This window comes from Nerophis lumbriciformis, linkage group LG38, assembly GCF_033978685.3.
Source record: "Nerophis lumbriciformis linkage group LG38, RoL_Nlum_v2.1, whole genome shotgun sequence".
NCBI lineage: Eukaryota > Metazoa > Chordata > Actinopteri > Syngnathiformes > Syngnathidae > Nerophis > Nerophis lumbriciformis.
In genome coordinates, this window is record NC_084585.2 from 12443435 (window position 1) to 12463379 (window position 19945).

The window sequence follows — 19945 nt, forward strand, 5'->3', positions numbered from 1 at the left end:
ATATGTATGAACATTTATCGGAGTAGACAATGATTTGAAAAATAACTTTATTGTCAATAAGAAATAACAGTGAAAAGAACAGCACACGTCACTGTTTGCATTCACTTTCAGACGTTCAAACTTTTTGATTTGCATTGCTAACATTTCTGTAGGAAACAACTTCTGTACATACTGTCCATCTTTTAAATGTCAAATGGAGGATTATGGATATTCATTGGCTTTAAAAGAAAAACAAAACAATATCATTTTTACAAGCGCATTCACTTTAAACGCCTAAAAAATGTAGACTATACAAGATTCCACACGTGTGAACAATGCCTGACCTCTTCTTCTATAATTTACATACCAAAAGCAGCCTAATTTTCAAAAGCATCCGAGTACTTAACCTGTTGTCAGACAGGTGCGACCGGAGTCCAGAAAGATTGAGAACTTGGATGCTAAAGACCAGCTAGTCTTACTTTATAGCAACAAAAAACAGCAGGTTTTCAAAAATGAATTGAAAATAATTAAAGCACTTATTTATAGAAAGACACTTGTAAAATTCAAGCATTTCTTGTCCATCTGTCCAAGTCAAACTCTGCTGTAACACACATCTTCTCAGTGCCCAAGAAGCCCAGTGCCTGAAAAAAAGACAAAAAACAAAACCATAAAATAATGGATGTATTATTGTAGCAAAACAATTTTTAAGGGCGTATCTCAATCTGTGTGTAATCAGATGTGTTCTAATTTGTGCATCCGTGTTTGGATTTGTGTGTGTCTGAAAGCAATCTGTGCCCTGGCTGCAATTTGTATCTGTGTAAACAAAAACCTCTCTGTGTGTAACAAAATGTACAAATAGAATAAAGGTTTCACAAAATGTGTAATTTTTTTTCATCTTCAGGGTCTGTGGGATAATCTAGTTGAGATTTGAGAACTTTAAGTACAGTAGTTTAAATGGTGAAAAAAGTAAATGGGACTTTATTGCTTGGTTACAATTACGTGACCTAGAGGCACTTGCGGGTCTTAGGTGAAGGGCAAAAGTCCCATTAGGCTAAGGAGGAAGGTAAGGAAGACTTTATTGTCATTGCGCAAGTACAACAAATTTTCATTTTCAGCACAAACTCGTTCGAACAGGAACACTATTGGGTTACTACTAGTGGCGCCCCGTTTATTTACTACTACTACGGCGTGGCGCAGTGGAAGAATGGCCGTGCGCGACCCGAGGGTCCCTGGCTCAATCCCCACCTAGTACCAACCTCGTCATGTCCGTTGTGTCCTGAGCAAGATACTTCACCCTTGCTCCTGATGGGTGCTGGTTAGCGCCTTACATGGCAGCTCCCTCCATCAGTGTGTGAATGTGTGTGTGAATGGGTAAATGTGGAAGTAGTGTCAAAGCGCTTTGAGTACCTTGAAGGTAGAAAAGCGCTATACAAGTACAACCCATTTATCATTTATTATCATTTACCTGCATTGCTGCAGATTTTGGCGTATTTTAAAAGGTTTAGAAAGGGGTGTCAAACTCATTTTAGCTCAGAGACCGCAAGGAAAAACATCTATTGCCACGCGGGCCAGACTGATCAAATCATGGCATAATAATTTAAAAATAAAGACAACTTAAAAATTGTTTCTCTGTCCTACTTTGGCCAAAAATAGAACAAGCACATTCTAAAAAAAGGGCATATTAATCATCTTGGCAAAACACTTTAAGTTAGTTGAAAATTCTGAGGAAAAAATTGGTGACGTTTCAAAAACACCATGAAGAACACAATGAACATAGACTTTGTATCAGTGTATTTACAAAGCCATTCAACTTTAAGCACCTATTGTTTAGCATTCTCATGTTGCCAGTTTATCATTAAAGACGTGTTTGGAAAAGCAACCAAGTGTTTCTTCAAATCGCCGCATTGGTGACATCCACAACTGCCACAACACATTAATTGATCATCATTCAAATATTACAATTATATTATAATCAAAACAATTGTCAAAATGACACCAGAATAGCCAAATTAAAGGTAACATAACTACAAACTTAACCAATGTGAACATTCTAGATTCAAGTCATGTTGACTTAAGTTTTTCATCTTACCGTTTCGTTATTTAATCCTTTGAGTGGATAATTTACAATTAAATAAGGTATGGTGTGTCGCTACAGCATTAGTCTGCCGCCAGCCACAACAGAAGCAGCCGATTGCTTGCACCTGCGCTCATTGGAGTAGCGGCAGCCAGTCCAGAGGGCGCTTAAAATTCAGCTGGCTCATCATTTTTAAACAGTGTGACACTGTGAATTGCTATTGCGAAATCCAGTGGACACATTTAAATCAGCAGTTTCTTTCATAAAAAACTGCAGCTCATTTTTATACTTTGAAAACTCATCTTGCTGGCCGGATTACACCTGTTTGCGGGCCGTGGTTTAGAGGCAAATATACAAGCCAGATATCATGAAAAAATATTGAAATGGGATTTAGACATTTAAAAAAAAAACTTTTCGAAAGATTCAAACTAAGGCTGTCAAATGATTATAATATTTAATCGCGATAATCGCATTTTGTCCATAGTTAACACAAATGTAATCACGTTATCGCAGAATGACAATTTTTTTGTCATTAATAAGTGTAGAATAGACAGATCATTTTAAAAGTTTTTAATAATAATGTTTTTAAACATTATGGTTTTGAAAACAGCTCAACACAAAAAGGATATAAACACATTTTTAAAGAGAATAAAAAAAATACTTGCAGTGCGTTGGTGTCTTGCCTGATTTTCTATTTTGTATTCCTGCTTTAGAAGCACTTGCATTTAGAGGAGAGGAGCTACACTTCCATGTTTAGATAGAAGTTTCTCGCATTATTAACACAAAATGTGGATTGTTACGATCATGCTTTGATTGTCAAAGATGTGAGGTGACATTTTTTCTACATGATTAAATGTTTCTGATATTCTGTACTACATGTTATACAAGTTAGTAGTAGTAGTAGTAATTTATTTTGGACATGTTAAAAACAAAGCAAAATAAAAAATAATGGAAAAAGGAAATCATCTTGATAACATTAAAGTAAGGTACAGAAATAGAAACAAATATTTCACAATGAAAATGTAAAAAATTAAAACAACACATCATGGTTAGGTTTTTTTCATATCCAAAAAGTAGTGGGAGGAAGCGAAACTTATTTACTCCCACCCCGTGTTTTATAAATCAAATAACCAGCTTTCTTATCATCATTATTATTATATACAATAATACATTTACCGGTCTTATTACAACATATTATCAATAATCGTTTACCCACTTTAAACTCTTTTTTGCTTTGTGTGTAATTTGTACTGTTTGTAGTTCCACAAGATCTTTAAATGTCAATGGTTTTGAATGTAAGAAAAATGTATTTGTGCAATCCCTATATCCTGCCTTATGAATAACCCTTATTGCTTTCTTATGCAGGGTGATGAGTGAATATAGTGTGCTTATGGAATTATTGCCCCAAACTACTGCACAGTAGTGCAAGTTAATGGCATTCATATCTCTGCATGACAATGTTTTAACCGTATCTACCTACTTACAAATAAAATGTAAAATGTTAAACATTCTGCAATTGTGGATGATCAATCAAAACAAGTTATAAAAGAATATGCCATAGCGATGGTAATATTGTGTAGTCAGCTGTAATTACCCAATGTGGGCGGCTGAGGGCAGTTGCAGGCATGCCTGCAGTAATAAACCTAGTCTCAGTGGTAGCGAAGAAGACGAGTTATATAAATCTGAATATTTATTACACAAATATTGTTCCTCCTTCAAATCGCCGTTGCCATTAGAATACACTTACCGGTAATATAAATCTACCAGAAAACATTTATTTAGGTAGAAATATCACAGAATAACATAGAACAGCATGATTGCATTGTAAGACCGTTTTTCGTTGGTTAGAACGGATGTGAAGCGTAGGACTATTATTGTGAAGCCGCCAACCGGACGTGTGTGTTTGGTATGAGAAAAAAGTTGACATGTTTTGACGAAAATCTCTGATAAAAGTGACTTTTTGTCTTCCGTCTTTGTTTCTGCTCAGCTTGTATTCCATCCTACTAAAGTAGTTTGAGTAACAATTTGCATGTTATGTTTTCAATGCACTTGACTCTAATTCAAACATGGACATGAAGCTTCTCCTCACTCCAAGCAGCAATGCGAACTCAGCGTGACCTCCAATAATGTCGTTTCCCGGCGATTGAAGGTAAAATCGTCTTGTCCGGAGAACAACTTGCCATGGTTTTGGATCTGAGATTTGCAAAAGGTCCCTCTTTCTTTGTACAGTTCTGCAAGCTATTTTCGAGCCTGTGGCTCAACAGTAACTAGACGTCATTACACTTTTCCCCGAACTATTGAAGGGGCCGAGGGTAAAAAAAGTTAATCGCCCGTTAAAAATGTATCGCCGTTATAGGAACTTATAGTTAACGCGTTAACTTTGTCAGCCCTAATTCAACCAATTCATCATCACCGAAGTCGACTGTTCAAGTTACTGCTCCACTGCACTTTCTTCTACACTCACAAGGATTTCAAGTAGAAAAGATTGAAGACACACTATGTCTTTACAGTGAAGTATTAATTCGTGAAAGACAATGCTGGACTTATCCGTGCATCGGTAAGTAAAGAATTTGACTGACAAACGAGTGCCGAATTGCTATGATGGTGACGCTAATGACAAAAAAAGATAAGTTTAGTTTTTGCAGATGATTCCCTGGTACAAATGTTTCGCTGTCATCTACAATTCATGTCTGTTGTTTTAATGGTTCCTATTTAGTTTCATTATTTAGCTAAATGTCCCTGTTCAGCAATGTTTGGTTTTAAGCAATAGTAATCAATATCAAAATACAGCATTCCGTTGCAATTAAATATGCAGCCTACACGAGATTTATTAATCTAGGTTATTAATACTATTAACAATATTTTCATGATGCTAATCATAGCAACAAAGACGCTACAGTGTCTGTTGTTGTGTATATACAACAACAACGCACGCATTAATTCTGTGCGAGTTTCCCAAATAAAGTGCTCATATGGAAATTATGGAGATTAGAAGTAAATCATAAACATGTTTTTAGAGCGTATTTCAAATTCCTACAGCCAGTGACAAAGTGATCACTGGAAACTCAGTCACATTTCTGATTCGGCTTCACTCCATGTGTGACAGGCTTAACATACAGCAGCAACCTTTCACTGCTTTTTGTTTGTGTTTTTTAACAATGTTTTCACTTTATAATGGACTGTTTTAGGAACGCTGAAATACCTTAAAGCCAAACTAGTTATTCCCACAGGCGAGAACAGTGCATGTGTGGCCTTTTTTTACTCTACTTTCAATTGACTTCTAATCAGAATTACACTGTGCTGCTTGTGCTCGTTTTCAAGGCGAAAGCAACCTAACGTGACGTCATGTGCAACCCAGCAATTGCATTTTCATAAATAAATAAACAGGTTTTAACAAACCATAAACTTTTTTATAAAGAATCTTTACATAACATTTATATTTATTTTACAATGTTGTTTTTGTCATTTTTTTGCACTACGGAAGTGACAAATTTATTCAATGATTATGACAAATCGACTGAAAAGTATCAGTCTGGTATTGACTATCAGTATCGCCTACCATTCTAATCGGAAGCCAACTTCAGCCTCATTAACATAACTGGGTGCTGGGCGCCGACTCTGGTGAGTGTAAGCAAAGAAAAGGTGAAGTTATACACAAATCTTTTCTTACGCACAGATCTTCCACGGAAGAAGAGGGGCAAAAGTCACATGTAAAAAAAAAAAAACAGCCAATCAAGGGTTCTTGCTTCACAGTTGAACACGGACATACAGATTATTATTTTTAGACAAACACAAATCTAAACAAATACACACAGATCACAACACGTACACATATTTAGAGGTTTTTTGTTTTTTTTACACACAGAAATCTAATAAACACATGACACTAATAAGAACATGGATACACAAATTAGAACATGGAAACGTGGATGTGATTACACATACAGATATTGAGATACGCACTTGCAAATTGTTTTGCTACAATAAAACTTTTTTATGGCAATAATAATAATAATAATAATAAAAACAACAACAATAGCACTTACCTTTAAACCCCTCCTCAGGCATCCCCACTGTAAATTGTGCAGTAGTGTTTAATAATCCAGCATAACAAACTATTACAGGAAGTACAGGTAATAGCACTCACCTTGATAGACGTCATCCATAGCAGCAAAATCTGCCATCGGCTCGTCTGCCTGTGATAACACAGTCACATGACATGACAAAGCTTACAGTCACATGACATGTTTGTTGAAGATTGTAATAGCAGGAAAGGTGGAAGAGGTGGATAGAATTTACCTTTAGACACACAATACTTTCAGGGATGACACCCAAACTACCCAAGGTGGCTGAGTCATCGGTCAGACATTTCCCGTCGATGGAGAGGTTCTGGTCAAACGGCGCCACAGAGAAGGCGTGCATTATCTTAAGTGTTAGGAAAGTTCAGATTAGTCATTACTTTAGTATCTAAAACATTCCTCGACATTGTTTTTTGCTGTGTCGGAAACCGAACAACTTGTGTATTCTCACCTGAATTTTCAGTTCCTTGAGTGTCTGATTGGCAGAAACAATGAGGGCTTTTTCACCTCGAAGTTTACGGTGCCGCGTGCTTCTCCTGATTCCACCCAGCTTAATCGGGTTACATCCTAGAGAAGCAGCTCCTACTGTCAACGTGCTGTCACTCAATTTAAGACGCTTAGCGCCATCTTGTGGCTGTGAAAATATAACATTGTTATGTTCACCATAGAAAGTATGCATGTATCTAATACAGGATGTACAGTATCTGGATCAAATACAATAACATAATGTAATAGTCTCTCCAGAATTCCACGATGTCGCCAATTCACACAAATCCAACCAACTAGCAAATTATGGACGGCCTCGCAACTTTTGTCTAATGTCCACATCTTCCCCATACATTTTGGCCAATCAGGGTAATTTTCAGCAATGGAATATTACTCTGGGCGACGCTTAATCGCGCACGTCAACCGTCTAATCAAAACTTATGTTTTTTTTTATGTTGACAAAGCAAAAACAACATGTAACAGCTCGGGCTGTCAATTTCTTTTTCAGATTAAAACAGTAAAACAGACATTAAGATTGTCTGCAACTTGTGGACGACAGAACAGACAGCAGACAATAAAGAAGCAATTAGTAGTGTTTCTTTCTGTAATCATAACGAGTTACAATTAATTGCAAACAAAGTAATTTGACAATGAGGTCTAAGTATGTGCTTTTCTGCCATGATGCCATCTAGTGTCTGGTTTTAAGTCTGTGTTGTATAAATCAACTAAAACATAAAGACAGTATTTTTTTCCAATTCTGTGCTTTTTGAGGTCAAGGTTACAAAGAAAACTTAAAATTGATAACAAATTCATAAAATCACAAGTTGATTCAATGTTATTAAAAAAGAAAGACTCGATACATTGCACCTTTTCCAAAAAGCTGCCATGAATTCAGGCATATTAAGCGGCGACAATGACAAACACCAACAAAATCCTGGAGGCACTGTAATATGTGCATATTTCTAATAAAATATTGGTGACAATTTCCACACTGACATCTTTAAAAAAAATACAAAAGATACAAAGAAATAAAAAGTACCCTACTATTTACTAGAAGTGCTTTGGGAAAAAACTAATTTACACTCCTATTTCAATTCCAAATGGCCTCATCTTCAAGAATCTATCTTTTATTATTATTTTTAAGAATTAAAAATGTCACTTGCGGTGCATATACGTCACATGTCAGCAGCTAAGAGTAGCTTTTTTAACCTGTGACATGTTTTGAAAAAGTTATAATTTATATACCAAATATTATAATGGCAAAATCGGTTTGAATCAAGAATTTGTTCTGAATCAATTCATGATTCCAAAAATCGGAATTGAAATTAAATCGTGAGTAGTTGTAAGATTCACATCCCTACTATGTACGTGTTTTTAAGCACTTTTCTGAACGTTTTGTCAGGTGAGAAGATGTATTTAAAGCGTATTCAGACTGTGTTTGGAGTGTTCAGTTTTTCACAGATCAGGTTAAAAAATTGTAACCAATCACTTCTTCAGGATGAAGCTGCATCCTTTTCAGACGTGAAGATGGAAGATCAACTCTTTTAAAAAATATGTTCCACTTGTGTTGTTTCGTCAAACGAATTGATCATGCAGAATTTACCTGGTTGAAATCTGGATCTCCCTCTCCATCGACCTTGGAATGTTCTTCCTTCTCCTCCTCTGCCTCGGAGCTGCTGGCGTTGAGCTCTGGAGCTGCCTCTTTTATCATCTGTGCAGGAACGCAAAAGAAAACATGATGAGGAGGTCACAGTGCCGCTAGTTTTTGGTCATTAAGCAAGAAATTATGCTGTCATACTCTTTTGTCTTCAAGGATCTTGCGGATGTAAATGGTGGCTTGGGTGTATTCTCTGAGGTCTTTTTGCTGCTGGAACAGGAAACCTTCTCTGCACTCCCAGCACAGATCTGAACGAAGATACAATATTTATTTATATATATTTTTTAACATGTCCTACCCAGCCACTCAGGCAAATCATATTGTTGATGTAGATGCCCATAAATGCTGAACATAATTGCTTTACAAAAGAGAAGTCTTGGATACTTCTTATGTTGCCTTTTTTGTAATTGACTTTATTAAATTGATTTATTTAATGTTTGACACAGTCAGACCAAAGCAGGAGGGAATAGAAAGAAAAAAGAAAAAAGAAAAAAGAAGACAAAGGGGGAAATTGCGGGGACAAGAGGGGGATAAGACAGACAGATAACATATATACAATATTTATTAATCTCTTCAGTATTTCACAGCCCTTATATTTGATTGCTGCAGGGACAAAATTAGAGGTGGAAATCTTTGGGCACCTCACGATTCAATCTGATTTATATTGTGTGACGATTTGATTCAGAATCGATCCTGATTTAAACCGATTTTTGCAATATTATTTGGTATAATAAAAGCTTTTCACAACAGGTTACATAAGCTCATTTTGGTTGCTGACGTAGGACTTACACGCGCATAGTAAGCATGGAGATGCCCTAAAAACAATTTTCCTATCGTTTTTTTGAAAAATCTGAATCGATTTAGAATCAGAATTATTAAGAATCGCGATTCGGATGTGAATTGATTTTTTTGAAGCACTTTTACCAAAAATGCTTGAATTTGTGGCAGCTTCATTAGTAAGTTGCAATGTTTGGAATAGTTTTTTCCAATAACATTGAATCAGCTTGAGATTTTATTAGGGCTGTCAACACAATGTAACAGTAATTTCATCTAACGGCACCATTTATTTTGACATGCAATTAACGTGTGTGCGTCACATGTGACCACCGGCCCACACCGTAAGTGTCAGACAACACACTGGAAACCAGGGTTGTATGGTATACCGGAAATAAAGTACCACGGCACTAACTAATTAAAAAAGGTACTAGACTGCCTTTGAAAAATACCAGTATTTTCTTTTCTCAAGCGGATGCGTGACAATGCTGGTAATATGAGCCTAGGCGCTTTTTGAGTGAGTCATCACACACACACAGAACCCATAGAAGCTGAAACATAATGGCGACAGAAGAGGGAGAATGGCAAAAATGCCAATCTACTGGTTAATAAAGAGGGTGTGCTAAGCGCAATATGGAGGTATTTTGGCTTCAAACTAACGATAAAGTGCAGCTATAAACACAGAAGCGCCGCTCTGCAAGCGGTGCTTTAATATGTGCCTCGCCAAAAGAGGTAAGACTGTACTTTAAACTTATGTAGATTTTTTTCTAAGGAATTAGTAGTGAAACTATAACGCTGGTGGCTTTTTATTTTTTTTTTTAGTAGTCCAGCAAGAACAAAGCCATGGCAGCATCGGTCTGAAATTTCTGGTAGTTAAGCTTACACCAGCGAGTGGAAGCTGGGGCAATGTTGATCCTTGGTAAGCAGTTTTTCTTTTTCGTCTCCTCAGACAAAACTTTTAATTTCTTTGGTTGTCTTGGAGCTTCAGCGATGATATCAGAAATTGCACGTAGCCGTTCTTCTTCTTTTAGTTTTGTTATGGCACGTAGGCGTTTGCACCGACTTCTGTCTTTTTAACGAATGGGGAAAGGGGGAGTAAAGTATGCCATAAAGCAAGTCAGCACATTTGTAGCTTTTTTGTGTAGCAGGCTTCCTGCCACCCTCCTCAATATCGCCAAGTGCCAGTAAAACTGACACGGACCCCTTTAGGCCATGACAGAAGTGTCATTCAACTAGTTATAAGTCAATGTATTATCTCAAAAGTTATGAAAATATTTTATGAAGGTTGAAAAGTTACTTAGTGCTGCTTTAACAGTTTTTATTTCAACATGTCCAAAAAAAAAGAAGAAGCAGAACTTATTAAATCACACCCCTTCTCCACATCATGACAATCCTCAGAGCAATATATATACAGGTAAAAGCCAGTAAATTAGAATATTTTGAAAAACTTGATTTATTTCAGTAATTGCATTCAAAAGGTGTAACTTGTACATTATATTTATTCATTGCACACAGACTGATGCATTCAAATGTTTATTTCATTTAATTTTGATGATTTGAAGTGGCAACAAATGAAAATCCAAAATTCCGTGTGTCACAAAATTAGAATATTACTTAAGGCTAATACAAAAGAGGGATTTTTAGAAATGTTGGCCAACTGAAAAGTATGAAAATGAAAAATATGAGCATGTACAATACTCAATACTTGGTTGGAGCTCCTTTTGCCTCAATTACTGCGTTAATGCGGCGTGGCATGGAGTCGATGAGTTTCTGGCACTGCTCAGGTGTTATGAGAGCCCAGGTTGCTCTGATAGTGGCCTTCAACTCTTCTGCGTTTTTGGGTCTGGCATTCTGCATCTTCCTTTTCACAATATCCCACAGATTTTCTATGGGGCTAAGGTCAGGGGAGTTGGCGGGCCAATTTAGAACAGAAATACCATGGTACGTAAACCAGGCACGGGTAGATTTCGCGCTGTGTGCAGGCGCCAAGTCCTGTTGGAACTTGAAATCTCCATCTCCATAGAGCAGGTCAGCAGCAGGAAGCATGAAGTGCTCTAAAACTTGCTGGTAGACGGCTGCATTGACCCTGGATCTCAGGAAACAGAGTGGACCGACACCAGCAGATGACATGGCACCCCAAACCATCACCCAACCATGCAAATTTTGCATTTCCTTTGGAAATCGAGGTCCCAGAGTCTGGAGGAAGACAGGAGAGGCACAGGATCCACGTTGCCTGAAGTCTAGTGTAAAGTTTCCACCATCAGTGATGGTTTGGGGTGCCATGTCATCTGCTGGTGTCGGTCCACTCTGTTTCCTGAGATCCAGGGTCAACGCAGCCGTCTACCAGCAAGTTTTAGAGCACTTCATGCTTCCTGCTGCTAACCTGCTCTATGGAGATGGAGATTTCAAGTTCCAACAGGACTTGGCGCCTGCACACAGCGCAAAATCTACCCGTGCCTGGTTTACGGACCATGGTATTTCTGTTCTAATTTGGCCCGCCAACTCCCCTGACCTTAGCCCCATAGAAAATCTGTGGGGTATTGTGAAAAGGAAGATGCAGAATGCCAGACCCAAAAACGCAGAAGAGTTGAAGGCCACTATCAGAGCAACCTGGGCTCTCATAACACCTGCGCAGTGCCAGAAACTCATCGACTCCATGCCACGCCGCATTAACGCAGTAATTGAGGCAAAAGGAGCTCCAACCAAGTATTGAGTATTGTACATGCTCATATTTTTCATTTTCATACTTTTCAGTTGGCCAACATTTCTAAAAATCCCTTTTTTGTATTAGCCTTAAGTAATATTCTAATTTTGTGACACACGGAATTTTGGATTTTCATTTGTTGCCACTTCAAATCATCAAAATTAAATGAAATAAACATTTGAATGCATCAGTCTGTGTGCAATGAATAAATATAAGTACAAGTTACACCTTTTGAATGCAATTACTGAAATAAATCAAGTTTTTCAAAATATTCTAATTTACTGGCTTTTACCTGTATATACATTGTCGGAGCCAGAAATGTGTATGTAAGGTCATGTGGTGTGTTTGTGGGTGTGTAGTCACAGAACGGAAGCATGTGTCACCAGAGGCGGGCACTATAAAAAGGGCATTGTTACCTGCATTTGGCGTGGCGAGAGCAGAAAGTAGAGCTGCGTGACCATAATTGTTGTTGATCGCTATTAGATGCTATAGTGCAGGAGTTGTTGGAGACTTTGGACACTTTATTGAAAGCTTTGGACACTTCCCCTACATGCTAGCTACATACACTGAGCAGGTTTCTCTTTGTAAAGTCTGATACTTCCATAAATCATTCACAACATTGCATTCTGTAACTGTGTGTGTGTGTGTGTGTGTGTGCTTACTGGTGATACAGAAAACGCGTCAGACAAATATTAAACCCAGCATTTTACTTTCAAACGACAGGCCAATTGGGAGTTGGCTTTTACACATAGGGTCTCAAAGTGAACCCTCGGTACGGAACGTGAAAGTCCAGCCCTCCCTCACATCCCTCTGTCTTCAAGCATCCAGGCAGACTGCAAAATCCACAAGGTGTGCGTGCTATGACTTATAGACTATAGATTTTATGTGTAAATCACTTTTCATTTAAATAAGTCTTAAAGTGCAAAAGTACAAACCAAGATTTTAAACAATCTGTGAGGTAGTATGTTTGTTAGTGTAAGAGACAGAGTGTGTGTGTGTGTGTGTCAAGTTTGTGTTGAGCGCTTTCAAAAAGCATAATGTTTACTAAACAAACATTTACATAAAGCAAACAAATTGTCAATGTCCATGTTGATAATATCAAAAACCTAAATGATCGGTCTAATGTACAGTACTTTACAATACAAAAACGTATGTGTTAACTACGTACAGTTTCAATTGTTTGACAGCTTTAGATTTTATGAAGTTGTTATGTTTAAAGTACTCTTTGTAACAAAAAGCTCAATATATTAACAAATGCATTCCCCATTTTGCACACAAATGCGTCTGGTTCTGAACACAAGCAACAGTAAAGATAAATCAGGATGATCAAATGGTGGTTATAAAATTAGGTGCTATTTGGCAGCAGTGCATGATCAGGGTTGGATTTATTTCTAACAAAATACTTTCAATGTTGCTCCTGTTAAAAATATGTTTGCTTTAAGACTGAGGGTGTGGTGGAACCCAACAAAAAACAACTTATTTGGCTGAGACACACTGACTTTGTAAATACTGTACATGAAACACAGATGCTTGACAATCCATGTTTGATTAGCATGTTTGTTGTCTTACCAGGCTGAGTGGTGTATTTGGTGGTGGCACCAGTTTTTGTGCTCTGTTTTAAGCAGTGGATGGAGATGGGCTGGTCCACCATGAAAAGTTTGCTGATCACCTCCCATTCGCTGGGCCAGAGTAAAGCGATGCTGTGCAGGAAAAAGCAACAATCAGCTGGGCTTTCTAGTCATGTCAGACAAAGCTGTCTTGATGCAGGGTATCTGCACATTTTTCAAATACAAATTTAGACTTTTATATCTATTAAGACTTGCATGGATTTTCAACAAAAAATGGTGTACGCACAAATCCAGAAAATGTACGCACAGAAAATTTCAGATGTATTTAAGTGTGTGGACGTATTAAACAAGGAACATTTATTTTGAACATCCCAATCACAGTGAAATTGAGCTTACGTTTGAGTGGCTCACCACTCCCTGTCCACATCCCCTTTTAAAATTGCAAATCCTATTTCAATTAGTTATGCGCCTGAGATTTCCCACTCCGCAGTCATAAAACACAAATATAACAAGCAAAACGGGAAACAAGAAAAATTGAACCGATTATGAGTTGGAGGTGCTTCTTCCGGGAGTGTAAAAATGTACTTCAATCCACTGTCGCTGCAAGTTTTTGTAACAAAGCATGCGTCTGAGTAAAGGTGTAGTTTTCTATTTCACACTTTACGCACAGCTTTTTAACATGAGTATACTTTGCACACAGAAACAATCTCGGGCGTGCTTGAAATATCTTAAGATGTTGTATAACCAGAAATCATCACTACAGTATTGCCTCATTGCATTTGCGCATAACATGGATGATGGATATCATCTGTACATTAATCAAATGAAAATATTTCCTTTTAACATATACACATTTTTCATATGATGGAGCCTTTATAGCAATGTGTGTGCAGTGACAGTCCATAGCTCTGATTACATTAGGACGACGGGCTGTAGCTTAAAATTACACTTTAATGTCAACCTGTTGTATAGGAATTTATTGTACCTGGCAAACCTGTTGATGTTTTTTTGCACCATTTTGCTTACGCTTTTATATCCATTTGTGTAATTTTACATATGGAGGTGTGTTAAATTGTACATTATTGTATGTCTTTGATTTGCACACCGTGCACATTTGCACGTCGCCAAAGTATTCACAGCATGTAGAAATGTGCATACATCAGCCATGAAGTTAATGTGAGGTACCGCACATTTCCACCATCAGTTCACCTTTGATACATCTCAAGTTTGCCATGAAAAACTGCGTATGACAGGTTTTTGTGCGCACTCACTCCTAATACATGAGGCCCCTGTTCAAGCCATCTACATGTAAAGCATAAGGCTTACAATAAGCACATGGATACTAGTAAAGGTAGGGTACTAATTCCTTTTTGCACTGATAACATTGCAATATAAAGTCTTGGCAGCATGATTAATATGAAAGCAACACCATGAAATGGATTGTTTCTACTTCTCGTGTATGGAAATATATTTCAATTTTTGCATCCAGCTGCTGATTATTGAAGAGTAGGGTAGGGATATCGTCCTACTAATAGCATTAGACGATGTTGTTCTAAAATGTGATATTAAATCATATCGGCATAACGTATCTAACTGTGTTGTGCTCCACAGAGCAACAAGTTTGCTCCTTGTATGTTAATGGCCTAGAATAATTTCCAACTTTGTCATTTTATATTACTATTATAAATAATTTGTAATAAAAGTGTAATGTGCCTGTTAGTGTGCGTGGTCACACGCATCATTTACGCAGGAAAATAATGGTACCTGGTGAAAAAAATACTCCGCTATACTCAGTTTAAATTGAAACATTACAAAGAACAAATATGGAGAAAATACATGAGTGTTAATGTAACAGCGTCAAAGATTTTCTTCTGCATCACAGCACACATTTGTGTCGATGTCACATTTAAAACAGTGGCTATAACTGACTGATGATCAGTGACTCATTATCAGTGCCTATCATTGACTATCATCGGCCATCAATGATTATTAGTGGCGATCAGTAATTATGAGTGAAGAATATAGACATTAACTTGACTAAACTGTCTTACTTGTTGATAGTAAAATGATTAATTTTATTATTGTCATTATTTGTAATGACTATGTTGTTGAGACGAAATGTTTAATATGAATATTGTACTTTTTCTGTTAGTTCCATTGCAATATTTGTAAATTGACTTTTACACGTTCCTTTTATTGTACGTGTAAATGCACTTGGTAATAAACAAGATTCACAATGTTTGTGATTTGCATGCAGTGCATTAGAGTAATAAAGAGGCATCTTCATTTAACACTACATTCACCTGACAGTTTGAGAAATCAACTGCAGCATATATCGGTATTGCTTTATATCCGTATCAGAAAAGAAGTGTTGGGCAATATTGACTTGGCATAAATCAGTGAAAAAGCCAATACCTGACATCGCTACAAAAGAGTGGGGTGTAAGCGCACACGTCGTTATTTGAACTTACTGTTGTGCGTCTCCGTTGATCAGAGAGTCGTAAGTGAACATAAAGCCTCCGTGTGGACAAACCAACAAGCTGTTGCCCACGTTGGACACTGGGGAGGACTTTGTGGGTCTCCTACAACATCAAACACAAATGGATCAGTTTTAAGGAAGTAAAACGTAGTGTATTTGAAAGTACTCAACATTATTCCTATTATTAACAAACTATCATATTAATGAGTTTAGTTTACTGCTAAAAATGTACCTGATGAATTTTCTCCACTCTTCTACAAAAAACATGGGGACAATGTAAAGTATGTCTGTGTCCTGGAGAGACAAAGATAAAAGGAATTAATTCACTTATACAAGTCAAGTTGAAAGTTGAGTTAGGATTTGTGGCTACCTGTGGCCACTTGTTGAGGATTGGCCGGTTTTTCTCATGAAAGAGGTTTAGCAGCTGGTTCTTCTGGTCTAAAGCCATCATCTTACTCACAGCTTCATTGTCCTTTTCTTCTTGCTCTAATGTCTGGACAAAAGAGCAAAGAGTACAAACAACTAAAACAATATAGTCAGTGTATTTGTTTTCCAATGTTTGTTGAAATTCGGTGTGTTTGAGGTTAGGGTTAAAAGGATCACTTAAAACATTGAAACCAAATTCATAAAATCACAAGTTGAGTCAATGTTATTGATTTAAAAAAGCCTCAAAACATGGCAACCTTGTGCCGAAACCTTCTGAAAAAGCTGCTATGAATTTAGGCATTTAAAGCCACAACAATCACAAAAGAGCCTACAAACTCCTGGAGGGACAGGACAGAGAAGCCACAGGGATAATAAATAATGTTACTTAAAAATGTCTGTGTAAATTCCATACACACTTCTGTCAATACAGGCTGTCCGGTGCATGCTGCTCATACTAGTAGGTTGATGAAAAGAAAAAATGAAACCGATAGAAATGTTTAGAAACTTTCATTCGTGCCAACTTACCAGACACTGCTGACAGGGACTTTGGTCTTGTGTAAATTCTAGAGCTTTGGGAAAGTATGCTCTAAGCTTGGTCCAAGCTTCAGAAGAAACCATTTTCCGTTCAGTCTCCAAAATACTCAGACCTCCTGAAGTAGGAAGAAGCATTCATTCCATGAAACATGGTACACAGAATTGCCTTGTGGGGTCGAATATGCTTGTACATGTGACCTTCCAGTGTAGACAAATACGTGCAACATGTGACGTACCATGACTGCAGACAATGTCCTCATTTAACATCTTCATTGACTCCTCGTTGCCCTCTGAGACCTCAGGGCTGCAATCTGTAATAAAATACTTTATCACTTAGGAATGCAGGGACACAATAAAATCATGTCTTTGCATCAAAGCCTCAATTTTCTTGAAATTTAAAAGAGTGGGATTGAATACATACCTTTGCTGCTATTGGCATGAGAGCCATTCCCATTGCTGTGATCATTGCAGTCATGTTCGTCATCCTCCAGCTGCTCCAGAGCTAACTGCCTCCAACTACGCAAGGAAGCTTTGCCCACCCAGTAACCTTCAACACTGACAGACATAGATAGTTGATCCTGATTTTGAAAGTTTGTGTCGAGCTCAAGTGAAATTAGTCAAACCGTATGAAAAACACTAACCTATTTTTTATTAACCATCTGGTAATTAACTTATGCTGTCTTTATGTTGAAGTGGAGTGGGAATTCTTTTTTTTTGGGCTATACCTGGGGGCCACAATAATTAATGAAGTTAAGATTATAACGCAGTAAGTTGAATGATGCGGACACGTTTGTTACTCAATACTTTCGAATACGCTTCTGCCTTGGAGACTTTGTATGTGTAATTTATATGAAACTATAATTATTTGATACTTGTTTATATTGACAAATATGCCGTTTTAGACTGCAATATCGTGTGCTTAGCTGTTGTGTAGCTTCTCGCTGTTAATAGCCCATAGCATACCATGTTTACCTTTTGTACATGACTTCGCTGAAATACAAGAAAAGACCAACCTTGTGTGCTAAATTCAGATGTTAACTGGCTGTCAAGCTCTGTACAAGTAAACACGCTCCAGAACTTCCTTTATCAGAACACATTTTAGTTGCAAGCAGGTATAATCGGATACTTGTTTTTTTTGCTTGTATCGGATAAGGACACCCTTAGTGTATACTCATTAAATCATAAGGGTACACTTTTTGTCCCAAACTGTACCACTAGACAACTTCGACTACCTCCCAAATGAAGAGGCAATAAAATAGAACATTTAAAAGAGTAACTTGTATGTTTACCTTGTGCGTTTGACCAGATTGGAGACTTCTTTGTAGTCCTCATTCAGTTGATTCTTCAGACGTAGCACTCTGCATCGCTGTCCCACACATTCTCTGCACAAAGCGGAGCCTGTAGTTTGGAGAAGTTAGTCTGCATCTGTCATGCAGCTGCAACGTGTTTGCTTGCTTTTAACAACACAAATCCCCTTTTTAAAAAGTGGAGGTCAGTAGTTTACAGTTTTTTCACATTTATCTTTACTACCTGAATTGACTATACAGTACTATAAAAAGGAATTGTATCACAGAGGAGTCAGTGTAGCGCTTGTGTAGCAATATAGATTTACTGTTCTCTGAAAACAACAACACACAGCCGTCATCTAAATATCTGTCAACATAAGTTGTGCCCAAAGAGTGACTATTAAGCATTAGCACCACCATCTAGCACTGCTTTTTTATTCTTGGGCTTCAGAATTCAGAATTCTGCCAAACTGCACAGGATATTGCTGGAATCTTTACCCTCCTCAAAGCTCACAGAAAATGACAGAAGGAAGCTCAATCTGAAGACATACGACGCCCCTCCGTCACTCATCCATCTTTCTTAGGAGGCATGTTTGGACTCCTTATCTCTTTAGAAAATTGAAATGCGGCCCATATTGCACAGTGCGAGGATCATACTATGCTTCAGTGTCAAAGTACAGGTTCGAAATTGTGTTTCCCTCAATGGACCGCAGCTCACCAGTGCCACAAGCAGTCATGCAGCTCAGACGTGACCACCACAGGAGGTAAGACTGTAGGCAAGACTAATTTATCATGGTACTCCTCGCCCAGCGCGCCATCACACATGCTTGCACAACATCCTAAAATGTTTACTCTATATGCATACGTAAGTTAATTTTATTAACAAATTATCCAACTTGTTGAAGTTTTACAATCATTTTGAAAGGAAACCGACCTGTAGTCTCCGGTCTTATAAATATTTTCATTTTGTGTGTGAATTTGATTAATTGAAATGATAAATTATTGATTAGAGATTATGTTAATGGTTTTGGGAAAAACTTTCCGGATCAATTTTGCATCTCTCTTCACAAATTCTAATGCTTACCCAATAAATGTGTAATGTGCACGCTTATTTGATTATACCTTCATGTTCACTTATTTTTACAGTTGTTTATTGTAAATTATGCATGGTGTTGTTAATAAATGTCTGCTTTTGTGTTGCCTTCTTCAGGACAACAGATTACATTTAGCTATAGTCCCTAATTCAGGAATATTTACTCTGATGCTTTTTGCCCATATGCAATGTGAATTGTTCTAATCAAATACAGTTATTCAAATTTCAAAACGTTATGAGTAAATTACATTTTTGTAACCACAAAGTACTTCCGATGTTTCTTTACGTACACCGCTACAACCGCTCTACCATCTGAGTCACGCCGCCCCAACTCAACTAAACTATAAGGAAAATGAAAAAACACACAAAGTACGATGCAATCTAATGGAATAAAGTCAGTAACATTCAGCAACAACGGCACCACAATACAAAGGACTGCTGAAATTGGAAACCTTTGACTCCTTTGGACATCAACGACTGGATTAGTCATAGTCAAAGCTGCTTCAAGCAACCACTCAAGGGAAACAACAAAAGTGGCCCCTATACATAGGTTGTTATGAGGAACTCACATGTTGAACATTATAGACCAAAGCACGAAGCAATTCATATCATCGAAAGTTTATCTTAAAAAGACTGAACGATCAAATAATTGTCTCCTAAATTTTACCAAGTGTGCCTGTGTTGCGGCTGCAGAGACGATGTACTGAAAGTTTTCACTCTAGTCATTAGTCAACTTGTTGCATATCTACTCAGCAGCAAATAAGCAATGCTTCTATTTCTACTGGATGCTGCAGTATTTTTGCACA

At 37.4% G+C, this 19945-nt stretch overlaps 1 protein-coding gene across 2 annotated transcripts in view; it reads right to left on the minus strand.

Annotated features, from left to right (window-relative positions):
* Window positions 1-29: 29 nt before the first annotated feature.
* The window catches only part of usp48 (ubiquitin specific peptidase 48), a 32572-nt gene continuing 12656 nt past the window's right edge, over window positions 30-19945 (minus strand). Inside the window, exons 13-28 of one of the 2 annotated variants that reach the window (XM_061932690.1) lie at window positions 18050-18158; window positions 17182-17315; window positions 16997-17071; window positions 16752-16876; window positions 16171-16293; window positions 16033-16094; window positions 15793-15903; window positions 13323-13453; window positions 8417-8523; window positions 8222-8329; window positions 6584-6766; window positions 6353-6478; window positions 6201-6249; window positions 6100-6126; window positions 5613-5671; window positions 30-620 (exon numbers count right to left, since the gene is read on the minus strand). In XM_061932690.1, coding sequence (XP_061788674.1) covers window positions 5643-5671; window positions 6100-6126; window positions 6201-6249; window positions 6353-6478; window positions 6584-6766; window positions 8222-8329; window positions 8417-8523; window positions 13323-13453; window positions 15793-15903; window positions 16033-16094; window positions 16171-16293; window positions 16752-16876; window positions 16997-17071; window positions 17182-17315; window positions 18050-18158 — 1499 coding nt within the window. In that variant the 3' untranslated portion in view covers window positions 30-620; window positions 5613-5642. The remainder of the gene's footprint in view (window positions 621-5612; window positions 5672-6099; window positions 6127-6200; window positions 6250-6352; window positions 6479-6583; window positions 6767-8221; window positions 8330-8416; window positions 8524-13322; window positions 13454-15792; window positions 15904-16032; window positions 16095-16170; window positions 16294-16751; window positions 16877-16996; window positions 17072-17181; window positions 17316-18049; window positions 18159-19945) is intronic. The other variant, XM_061932691.1, reaches the window with a different exon arrangement.